Source organism: Crocuta crocuta, unplaced genomic scaffold (assembly GCF_008692635.1).
Source record: "Crocuta crocuta isolate KB4526 unplaced genomic scaffold, BGI_CrCroc_1.0 scaffold36, whole genome shotgun sequence".
Classification (NCBI taxonomy): domain Eukaryota; kingdom Metazoa; phylum Chordata; class Mammalia; order Carnivora; family Hyaenidae; genus Crocuta; species Crocuta crocuta.
This window is the reverse complement of record NW_027532203.1, coordinates 12,943,553-12,956,505: the sequence shown is the minus strand read 5'-3', so window position 1 is coordinate 12,956,505 and position 12,953 is coordinate 12,943,553. Positions and strand designations below refer to the sequence as shown.

Sequence of the window (12,953 nt, the reverse complement as noted above, 5' to 3'; positions counted from 1 at the left end):
TAATCTTTTTAAATTTATTTTTGGGAGTCGGAGAGAGACAGCATGAGCAGAGGAGGGTCAGAGACAGAGGGAGACAAAGAATCTGAAGCAGGCTCCAGGCTCTGAGCTGTCAGCACAAAGCCTGATGCAGGACTCAAACCCATGAACCGTGAGATCATGACCTAAGCAGAAGTCGGACACTTCACCGACTGAGCCATCCAGGTGCCCCTGGTTATGGCTGTTTAAAAGGCCTGGAGCAGCATTAACAAAGTAACATACATAAATGAACCCTTAATGAATCCTTTTAGTGTTAAAATTAGTACTAAAGGATAACTGAAGGATCTTGTACAAAAACCAAAATAAACAGGGTGAGATCCATCTCTCCATGGTTCTTGCGTAATGGCTGTATATTTCTTACTAACAATACTTAATGCTTACTGTACAACTATAATTAGGGTAGTTGACATCAATAAAATTTCTTATTTTTTATATTCTTATTTTAGTTTTTGAGAGACAAAGCACAAACAGGGCAGGGGCAGAGAGAGAGGGAGACACAGAATCTGAAGGAGGCTCCAGGCTCTGAGCTCTCAGCACAGAGCCTGATGGAGGACTCGAACCCACAAACATGGGATCATGACCTGAGCCAAAGTCAGACACTTAATGGACTGAGCCACCCAGGCAGCCCACAACATCAATATGATTTCTGATACTGAAGCCCAGACACTTTTGCTGACTATTAGGAACTGCTAAAATCTGAGTTATAAGTGCTGTGTTTACCATTTCTAAGACAGGAGATAAAATGGAGCTCCCATACGTATCTGACTTTTCCACATTCAAAGCAGTATGGTCTCTCCTTTTAATAGTTCCTAAATGAATCCCTCTGGAATAAGTGGTGGCCTTTGTTAATGCACAGAGGTACAGATATTATGTGAACCTACAAGTTCACTGGTAGGGAACACTTCCAGCAAGTCCAGGTGTGGCTAGATGAGTTAAAGCTGCTGTATCATCCTGGGCCACACTAACTGTAAAGGAAGTGTGAGTGCAATTCATTCTTGGAAACAGCCTTTCCCAGAACCAAGACTAACAGTGAAAGCACCTCCATGAAAGCACCCAAAGTAAGTTTGTATAAAAAACAAGTCTGGAGGTGCCCGGGTGGCTCAGTCAGTTGGGCCTCCGACTTCGGCTCAGGTCATGATCTCACACTTTGTGAGTTTAAGCCCCATGTCAGGCTCTGTACTGACAGCTTGGAGCCTAGAGCCTGCTTCGGATTCTGTGTCTCCTTCTCTCTCTGCCCCTGCTTGTGCTCTGTCTCTCTCTGTCTCTCAAAAATAAAAAAAAAATGTAAATGAATGTTAAAAAAAAAAAAAAGCCTGTATGCTATTTTTCATAGTGTAGTATTTCAGGTCGAAGTTCGTCTCTGAGGATTCAATCCAGGATAGAATGTACTTACTCAAGAACAGATGTTACCCAATTCGGTGGTTGAGGAGTGCAGGGGTACTGATCTATAAAAGAAACTCCCCTCTAGACATTTCCATGGGTTGGGGAAACAAGGTCTTTTAAGAAGTATAATAATTCAGTACTAAAATTTTTTTCAAAATCATATTGTAAACATTTGAATGAGTTTTGCTCCTATTCTACTTCCATCTGTAAAGTAGAGACACAGTTACACGGCTGTTGTGAGGATTAGGTTAAGTGATTTATAGGTAAATGGTAAAGCTGACACCTTGTCTGACGTCATCCAGCTGGTTAAATGGTGAAGCATAGAAATGACCCTAGGGAATTTGGCACCCATGTGTTCTTTAGCATCCCATACTGCCGCTGAGTATGTTGGATTCTTGTAGAACCAACACTCAAATGCAGCTATCAGCATCTGGATGTCTGCAATGCTCTTTTGAAACATTTAGAGGCACATAGAGCCTCAGCAAATATTTGTGTATTTTGTTTTTCTTTCAGTAGATATTTGACATACTCTGGAGACATAAAATAAAATGCCCTCCCTCAGAAAAATAAAAACCACATATACAAACATGGAAACACTTTTCAGGCTTTTATTGATACAACTGACTTTGTCATATTATCTGTAAGCTATCAGTGCTGTAAAAATTTCAAAGATTTGTAAGATGATTTATAGTAAGCAAGCCTAGAGAGACAGAATTCTTTTTGAGTCAGTACCTTTTATTTTTTAAGTTTATTTATTTATTTTGAAAGAGAGAGAGTGTGCATGCCTGAGTAGGGGAGGGGCAGAGAGAGAGAGAGAGACAGAGCAACAGAGAGAGAATCCCAAGCAGACTCCATGCTGTGCTGAGAGTGCAGAGCCCAAAGTGGGGCTCAATCTCATGGTCCGTAAAATCATGACCTGAGCCAAAACCAAGAGTTGGACACTTAGCCAAATCAGCCACCCAGGGGCTCCTTGAATCAGTATCTTAAGAATAACCACAATTTAGATAGGTAGATGTAAGGATAAAGGTTTTAGTTTGTTTGTCTGTTTTTGCTTTGTGTTTTGTTTTTTTAGTGGAGATATGAGAAACAAAATTAAGAGGAAGCCAGATTTAGGGAGTAGACCAGTTCAATAGATCCAAGAATTATTTTACAGGAGTTGTGGAAGATGAGCCTTGAAGGTGCCTTGTGCTACATTCTTGGGTACCAGCATTTGGGGTATAAGAATATACTGGAAAATTTGGGAGACATTGGAGTTTCTTAAGTGAAACAAAAACTTCGGTGATTTAGAAACACTGACCTTTTACTATGTTTGGAATATATTAGGACGAGAAAAGGGTAGAGATAGGAAGACCATTTGTGCTTTGATTACAGTGGATCAGATGTGTCTGAGCCAAACTTTTTTCAGGAAAAGACTCTTGTGGACCAGGTAGCCATTTTTCATGAGAATGTAGTTAAATTACACTTGTATCTCTGTATGAATGAAGCATGGGAATCATTTGTATTGCCTTAGAGCATTAAATGGCTGTTCCAAAACTACTGTATTTCATTCTTACGAGTTACAGTGAGTTTAATGTTCATTACTACGTGCTCATACTCATGCTTTGAAAATATAGTACTAAAGTGATAGCCTATAACTTCTTTTTTAATACTGTTGCTGGGTTGTTACAGCACCAAGAGATGTGAGTGTTAAAATTCGGTACAATATTGGGAGCATTAGTTTAAGCCATAGAGAGCCTTGTAAACTTACAATTGTGTTTTGATGTGCTGGGATTGCTTTGCAGAGAGAAAAAGAAAAAGCTACAAATTATGTTTATAGTCTCTCACTGTGTCAAATAATCAACTATTTGAAAGTTTCAAACATTATTACATCATTAATTTTTAAATAGGATGCAATTCTGACCTCATTTATTAAAATCTGAAATCATCGTAGCATGCACACTTAAAAAAACATGTGGAATATTATAATTTCATTAAGTATAATTATATAAATATACAATTTTATGTCCTGTCTATGGTTCTTCTAGCTAGTTGAAGTTTACATAAAGGAACTGGTTGTTGAGTGTAAGTTCAAGTTCAGGCATACCTTGTTTTATTGCACTTTGCTTTCTTGGGCTTGTAGATACTGTGTATTTTTTACAAATTGAAGGTTTATGGCAACCCTGTGTCACCCACATCTCTTGGTCCTAGTTTTCCAACAGCAGTTGTTCACTTTGCATCTCTGTGTCACATTTTGGTCATTTTTCCAATGTTTCAAACTTTTTTCATTGCTATTAGATTGGTTGTGCTTATCTGTGATCAGTGATCTTTGATGTTATATTGTAGTTGTTTTGGGGTGCCATGAACCACACTCATATAAGATGGCAAACTTAATCTATAAATGTTCTGTGTGTTCTGACTCCTCCACCATCAGGCCACATCACTCTCCTTGTCTGTGGGCCTCTCTATTCCCTGAGACACAAAGATATTGAAATTAGGCCAAAGAATAACCCTCTAGTGACCTCTATGTGTTAAAGGGAAAGTCATACATGTCTCATTTTAAATCCAAAGCTAGAAGTTACTAAGCTTAATGAGTTAGGTGTGTCCAAATCCAAGAGAGGGCAAAAGCTAGGCCTCTTGCCCAAAACAATCAGCCAGATTGTGAATGCAGAGGAAAAGTTCTTAAAGGAAATTAAAAGTACTTCTTGCATGAATACACAAATGATAAGAAAGTAAAACAGCCCTCTCTCAGCAGAGAGGGAGAAAGTTTTAACAGCTGAATAGAAGGTCAAACCAGCCACAACATTCTCTTAAGTCAAAGCCTAACCCAGAGGAAGACCCTAAATCTTTTCAATTCTGTGAAGGCTTAGAGAGGGGAAGAAGCTGTTAGAAAGCAAGTTCAGAGTTAGTTGATGAAGTTTTAGGAAAGAATCCATTCCTATAATATCAAAATGCAAGGAGAAACTGCAAATGGTGATACAGAAGCTGTAGCAAGTTATCCAAAAGTTCTAGCTAAGATGATTAATGAAGGTGTCTACAATAGACAACAGATTTTCAATGTAGACAAAACAACATTCTATTGAAAGAAGATGCCATCTAGGACTTCCATGGCTAGAGAAGGGAAGTCAAGGTTTCAAAGGCAAGCTGACTCTCTTGTTAGGGGCTAATGCAGCTGGTGACTTGAAGTTGAAGTCTGTGCTCATTTGTCATACTGAGAAATCTTAGGGCTCTTAAGAATTGTGCTAAATCTAGTTTGCCTATGCTCTATAAATGCAACAACAAAGCCTAGATGACAGCCCATCTGTTTACAACATGGTTTACTAAATATTTTAAGCCTACTGTTGAGACATTCAGCACTGAAAAAAAAATTCCTTCCACACTATTACTACCCTTTGACAATGCACCTAATCACCTAACAGCTCTGGTGGATGTGCACAACAAGATTCATGTTTTCATGCCTGCTAGCACACCACCCATTCTGCAACCCACGGATCAAGAGTAATTTTGACTTCCTAGTATTATTATTTAAGTAATACATTACATAAGGCCAAATCTGCCACAGATAGTGACTCCTTTGATACAACAGGGCAGAGTCAATTGAAAACCTTCTAGAAGAGAGTCACCATTCTAGATGCCACTAAGCACATTTATGATTCATGGGGAGAAGTCAAAATACCAACATTAATAGGAGTTTGGAAGAAATTGATTCCAACCCTCATGGATGACTTGGAGGGGTTCAAGACTTCAGTGGAGGAAGTAACTGCAGATGTTGATAGAAATAGCAAGAGAACAAAAGTTAGAAGTGGAGCCTGAAGATGTAACTGAATTGCTTCAATCTTGTGATAAAACTCAACAGATAAGAAGTCGCTTCTTATGAATGAGCAAAAAAAGTGACTTCTTGAGATGAATTCTACTCCTGGTCTTCACTGCTGTAGATTGTTGAAATGAAAGTCAAGGATTTGGGATATTACACAAACTTAATTAAAAAAGCCGCAGCAGAATTTGACAGAGTGGGCTCCAATTTTGAAAGAGGTTCTACTCTGGGTAAAATGCTATCAAACAGCATCCAATGCTACAGAGAACTCGTTTGTAAAAATAACAATAAGTCAATGCAACAAACTTCATTGTTGCTTCATATTAAATTACCACAGCCACCCTAGCCTTCAGCAACCACCACCTTGATCAATCAGCATCCATTAACATTGAGGCCTGGATGCTCCAAGACCCTCCTACTGGAAAAAGATTTCAACTTGGAGAAAGCCCAGATGGTGCTTAGCATTTTTTTTTTACCGGTAAAGTACTTTTAAATTAAAGTATGTTACATAATGCTGTTACACACTTACTAGATTATAATACAGTGTAAACGTAACTTTTAATGAACCAGCAAAACAAAAAGTTCATTTGACTTTCTTTATTGCAATATTCGCTTTATTACGGTATTCTAGAATTGAACCCACACTATCCCTAAGGTATACTTATACCCTTTCATTTAATATTTTATTCTACACTTGAGAATTTAGTAAGTGGGTTTTTGGATCACCACAGACATTTATATGTAAAATAGGTATTGGGAGCTTTACCCAATGTGTATTACTTATACAAGACCATAAAGTTGAATATATGTAAGTATCCAGATATTTTATCAACTTGTTCAAAATATTTTATTCTTACCTGTGCTGCATAAAGCATATAATTTGTATGTGTAGATAAATTGTTCCCTACTATATTAACTTAAGTACAAAACAAAATACTAGAAGTGGAGGCCAAGAAGAAAATTATTAAATAAAAAAAAATAACCCTCACAGCATCTGGCTAACTATTCCTTACAATTTTGCCTTGTGTGGTCTATACAAACCATTTTCGGTTTAAGTATATGCTTTAAATCTATACTTTAGCCAGTTGGTTGTAGATTAATGTATGTCGTTTGAATAGACTCTAGACACTACACTACAAAGAGTGTAGAAATTGGACTTTGAACAATGAGCCAGGACACAAGTTAACAGATTCCTTTTGTCTTTACTTAGTGGTAAATCCAGCATAGCTCTAGATTAATTCTGGAAACTAAATAAAAATAGAATTATGCATGCATCTGGCGCCCCCTGTAGACATATTTGTAGTATTGAGATAAACAGATGAATGGATCCAGATTCTAGAGGCTTAACTGGGGATCCAGATGAGTAATTTTAGTGCCTTATGTGTGGGATACATTTTGAATGATAAATTAATATTTGCACAAGTATGAATGGTTCTACATGGCCTCGGGTTAATCATTCTTCCTAAAGAACAAACTTAATATTGCATCTATAGATCTGTAGGTCTATTAATGTGAGTGGAGACATAAGGAGTGATAAACAGTCTTTGGCAGCTTCTACCTATTCCACATGCAATGTTGACGTAATTTCCTATTTCATAGATTCAGTTATCTTGTGGTTCACATATTCTAATCCCTGAAAGAGATATGAAATTCCACTTTCAACTACAGAAGGAGATTTCTCTATAGCCTTTCTGATTGTTTCCCATATTAAATTACGATGTTTTAACTAAGTCATCTTGCCTTTCCGTCTTTAACTGAAACAAAAATTTTATCAGATTGTAGGGCAATTTAGTTTTTTGAGAATTAATAGGCCTCAGACAAAACTAATAGTACAAACTGAATACAAGTAGAATTTGTTATTGACCACATATTGATGGAAAACTTATTGGTAAAATTTAGACCTGGACCTAGAAAATTTTGACTTGGTTAAAACAAATCTATAAAATTAAAAAAAATCATGGTAACATAAAATATGATCAGAAAAACTTGAGGTTAACCCCAAAATGATGAATGAATTAACTTTTATTGTGAAATGCACACATAATCAGAAATTTTCCAATAAGATTAAAATGAAAATAAAAGTATTGCAATATAACTGTAATGAATGAAACATGAATCAAAGAATTTAAAATCATTTAATTAAATTAACTCTAGAAAATAAAATCTCCAATGTTTTATCAGTCATGTCATAATTCATTCAAATGTGTTTATAATCAGTTTTTAAAAGTTTTCATGGTCAAAGCACTATGGTCATAAATATCCATCTGTTCACAAGAAGGGGGCTTCAAGAGGTCAGGATCAAAATATTTTCTGCCCTTCTCATGTACTTCATGGTGGAGGAGGTTCCTCTCACTGTGCTAATGCTCAGTAATGATTAATTAATTTTAGTTTTGTCATTTCTCTTTTCCCTGACATTTGCTTAATCATCCATATGAATGCATCTTTTTCATGTGTTATTCTATATGGATGTCTATATGGACATCACAGTGGCTGTGTGAGTTGAGTTGGCTCTTATATCAGAGACCATAGAAAGGAAACAAGTTACCAAAGGACACATACAGAGTAGGTGGCCCAACCAAGCTAGAAACACAAGCTAGTCTAATTCATTTTCTCATTATAACACAACCATAATTTGAAAATACTAATGATCATTTACCTTAAGCAGTCAACTCATATGAGAGTGTTTTCAGTTACTTTAATAGGTTATTAATGCCACCTATCTTTCTTGAAATTTCTCTAGGCTATGCAGTATGGCCAGTCCTTCATGAATCTCCATAACTTCATAATCCTTTTTCCAAAGGCATGTACTAGGAAGCACATAGGACCAGAATTCAAAAGAACCAGGTCTTATTTGCAGAATTGTTGAAACTTGCACATGGAATTTTACTTCTCTGAACCGCAGGTTCCTCATGTATAAAATTAGGATGACCTTGCCTGCTCTGTTTATTTTACAAGGCTGTTTTATGAACAAATAATAACAAAATAGTAAGCTTCTAGAGATTATGGCAATAGCTTTATCAATTTTTAGCCACAGAAACTATTGTAAAGTCAGATGCATAAAATACAGAGAGCAAATGAGATGAAATTGGACACAATATAAAATGCAATTTTCTATAAGGAGTACAGGTGTGATTACATTTTATTGGTGATTGTTGTACTTTATCTGAAACATTTGTCCTTCCTTCTTTGTTTTTCCTCTAGGACCACTGAGGTTCTTATCGCAGACAGAATCTGTCACGGCCTTTATGGGAGACACAGTGCTACTCAAGTGTGAAGTTATTGGGGAGCCTATGCCAACAATACACTGGCAAAAAAACCAACAAGACCTGATTCCCATCCCAGGTGATTCCCGAGTGGTAGTCTTACCCTCTGGAGCCTTGCAGATCAGCAGACTTCAACCTGGGGACACTGGAATCTATCGATGCTTAGCCCGGAATCCAGCCAGCTCAAGAACAGGAAACGAAGCAGAAGTCAGGATTTTGTCAGGTATTGCTGTGCTCAATAAAGAGCAGAATTATATTCTTGAAGTAGTTTCAACAACAATTTTCCCTTTAAACAAATACTTGGTAACTTTTTTTAAGTTCCGTATTGTTCTGGAGTTTTGTTTTATGTTCCTTTCTTTCCTTCTTCCTAAGTAAGTCATTAGATGAGGGTATGCCAAAAAATTTCTTATTCTTCCCAGTGTTGAAGTTTGTGGATAAACAGGTATTTTCCTTATATTTGGCTTCATTTTTGTATGTATTCACTCATCCTATTAATATACAATTCTTTGTGTAAAGTTCATTGCGAAGCATTTTTTAAAGTTTATTATTTATTTTTGAGGGGGAGAAAAGGGTAGGGAGAGAGAGAGAATGTGTACAAGTGGGGGAGGGGCAGAGAGACAGAGACACAAAATCTGAAGTAGGCTCCAGGCTCTGAGCTGTGAGCACAGAGTCCAACACGAGTTTCACCCCTTGAACCATGAGATCATGACCTAAGCTGAAATCAACAGTCAGATGCTTAACCTCCTGAGCCACCCAATGCCCCCACTGCTAAGCATTTTCAGTGTATTATTTTATTTTCCTCTGATAACATTCTAAGAAGTAGTTATTATTATCCCCATTTTCAAAAGATTAAAGGGAGTTTCAGCAAGGTTAAGAAACTTCCCCAGGTTAATATCGAACATTCATTTACTCATCAATTCATATACTCATTTCCGAGAAACAGTGGACCAAGTATAGGAATATGGCAGTGATTAAGATGACACAGAGTGTGGCTTGTTAGAGTGCTGGGTGAACATGGACAAGTAAGTCATTACGATAAAGTGTGACTGATATTATGATAAAGGAAGTTGTTTCTCTCCATCTTTCATCTTCCTTTTTCTTATCTGCCAAATCTAAGACGTTGGTCTCCATTTCTTCTCCTAAATAACCACTGGCTAGACTGGATATTTTCTAATATCTCTTCTCTTCCAATAACTGCTACCATCTCCTCCTATGTAATATCTACTTTTCCATTTAATCACACTATAGGGGTTACAGAGACTCACTTGTAAGAATCACAAAGAAGGCACACACTTGAGTGATTGTGACAGACTTCCTATCAAAGCACTGATGTTGGCTTTTGTCTCCACATGCTGTGTGCAGTTATCACAGGTCCTTCAGCTCAGAGAGGGTAGCATTCCTGGGTCCACTTCAAAAGCAAACTGGCAATTTGAACATTTCCAGGTACTATGATAAGGACATCTCTGACACCTCTTCTAATTCTTTTGTGTACCCTCTCCTCCATCAGTCACAGGGATACGGACTTAAACGTGTCAATAGCCATCAGCACCAGTTTCCTTTCATCCACTAGACAGTGACAGATGCTTATGTAGCATTTGTTCCCAACACATCCATAAATTTAGGCATCCATTAGATACACAAAAAATTTAATTATTTATATTCATATATCCTTAATAATGTATTTAAGTCGATCAGATGGGAAGCCTAGGTTAAGTCACATAGAAAATTGGCAAGACTATGTTTGGCTATTTTACTATGTGTGAAAAGTCTGTTTTCCAGTGGTATTAAGGGATAAAGTTGGACTGATTAAATATTAAATCTGAAATGGAAAGTTTTGAAAGACACAGAGACATTAGCATCAGATCACCCTTTGCATTGATTTATTCACCTTGTAAAACACATTTGCATTCTAATCCATGGAGATTTATTTTAAAGCCAAATTTTATCTTGTTTAATTTGGTGAAACTCAAGAGAATGTTTGTATACTTTGGAGGTGTGTGGGCATTTTTATGTGAATGGAAACTGGAATTTATTTTATTTTTTTATTTAAAATATTTTTAGTGTTTAATTTATTTCTGAGAGAGAGAGAGAGAGAGACAGCGTGAGCAGGAGAGGGTCAGAGAGAGGGAGACACAGAATCCGAAACAGGCTCCAGGCTCTGAGCTAGCTGTCAGCACAGACCCTGACGTAGGGCTTGAACCCACGAACTGTGAGATCTTGACCTGAGCCAAAGTGGGACGCTCAACTGACTGAGCCACGCAAGCACCTCTGGAATTTAAAAAAAATCATTACATAGAATGAGAAATTTTCTCCAAGTTCTATGAATTCAGTATTAGCTTCCAAAAGGATTTATGAGCTGAGGTAATACACACACACATTGTCATACTTGGTTAAGCCTGTCTTGTATGCTATTGACCACATAAAGCATCTGCTGAAGGAGCATGTTTGTTTCACTTATCCTTGAGTTTGCTAGTTGGTTTAGAGGTCAAATACACAAATCCACTGCAAGTACAAAATTGAATGAGACAATGAATGAATGAATGAATGAATGAATAGATAGATGGTCAATCCAAGCCTCTTTTAATTGCCATTTATGGTTTTCTCATTTTAAAAATCATGCTAATCCCTTCTGAATCAATTTCTGTTTTCTATAAGTACCAATTGGAGGAAGTATAAATTACACACATAGATGACCCACTCTCTATTCTAATGCTTATTTAATTAGGTAAGATGGAGTCAATTAAAATAGAAAACCATCAAAGCATTAACATGACTTAAAAGCATTAAAGTGGTATCTAAATGGTCACCAATCTTTAAAAACAATATATTTCTCGTGGTCACCTAACTACCATCTTGACTGATGAAGTCATCTGTTTTTGTATGAGTTTGAATAGAAACGCTGATGTGTGTAGAGAGTTATTTAGTACTAAATCATATATAATTTGATGTCCTTATCCAAGTTTATATAAAATAAAAGTTGCCCTTTTTATATATAAGATGCCCAATATCACCAAGTCGCTGAGTTCTATTAGATTCAGAATCTAAGAATCAAATAGCTGTTTTGAAATGTTGCCTTTCAATAAGCGGATTCAGCTTATTTACTAAATAAATAAATACCTTATTCAACAAACTCCCAGTGAATTCTTTGTACCCGCCATCATGCTGTTTGCTAGGAATACAGACTTGGGACACTGTACCCTAAGATAGCAATAGTGTTGTGTGGAAAATAGACAATGCAAGCAGACCGTGCTGTGAAAGAAGTAACAGTGGCATTACATACACCAGGTGCCAATTATGAAGAGCAAAGAAGTGTACACCAGGACAAAAGAATAGCATCTGCACAGCATAGAGTAAAGAAATATGATAGCTTTTCAGGGGACCTGCACTTAGTTTTTTACCTGGGTCATAGGACACAGGAAGTGTCGGAGGGGACTAACTGGAAGTAAGGAAGATAAAATGGCAGAAGGGAGTTAAGGTAGAATTTGGAGCATTAACCTGGAGAGAACTGACCAAAAGTGGCTACTAAAGTACTATCAGGCAGGATTCATAAATGAAGATGAAGGAGGAGATCTTCATTAAGGATAGGTCTCAGAAACAGGTACAGATTATGAGGGAGGGGATGGAGTCTGGGCTCAGTAAAATCTAGATAGTGGCACTTTTCCCTGAGATTGGGGGTGGTGTTGGATACTGTTGTGTTCAAGAAGAATTACAAACTTTTAAATGAGATTTCCCCATAACACTTTATACTTTCCATATTAAATGAATAATTACTCATTTCATTCAAAGGTAGGGAAATTGGTATCTAACTTAATGTGTTGATTAATGTTTTAAGGCAGAAATTGAATTCTTGCTTGTCAGTAATTGGACATTTTTAACAGAGTAATTTAATAGAGTAAATTAGTATTAAATTGTTGTAAAGGGGTTTTGTTTTGAAATATTGATAATATAATACTAAGTAAGAGTGTGATGGTTTAAAGCATTTGCTTGTATGTGATGGAGAATGTATGAGGTATTGAGGGGCCACTGGGATTGTCAAGTTCACTTTATTTTGTTCTCATGACATCTGAGTGCCAAGGAGCAGATTGAATTGCTGAATTATAAATCTGCTTTGGGTACTAGGTTGACTAAAATAACTGACCCCTACATTGGAACTCATTACAGTTTTCTTAATGGCCTAATTGAATTGATCAATTGGTAATCCAATCTATTGTTCATTCCTTTAACTGCAATTAAATGACTCTGGGTCTTGGACAGACCTGAACCTTAAATATCTGTGCAATTAGAAGCATTGGCTTTTAATGGAATAAATTGGACTAAAGTATATTTTGAATGATTTTTGTCTCTAATATTTATTTTCTGAAATGCATTTTAACAGAAACCATTTCAAAATTCATATTATTTAAAGGAAAAATAATATATATAATATATAATATATAACATAATATATATTGTATATAATGTATACAGTTGTATATATTAAC

The 12,953-nt window shown here is 36.5% G+C and overlaps 1 protein-coding gene across 1 annotated transcript in view; it reads left to right on the top strand.

Annotated features, from left to right (window-relative positions):
- DCC (DCC netrin 1 receptor) overlaps positions 1-12,953 on the top strand; it is a 750,532-nt gene that overhangs the window by 115,229 nt on the left and 622,350 nt on the right. Inside the window, exon 3 of the mRNA XM_077777558.1 lies at positions 8,411-8,695. Within this exon, the coding sequence (XP_077633684.1) occupies positions 8,411-8,695 (285 nt within the window). The remainder of the gene's footprint in view (positions 1-8,410; positions 8,696-12,953) is intronic.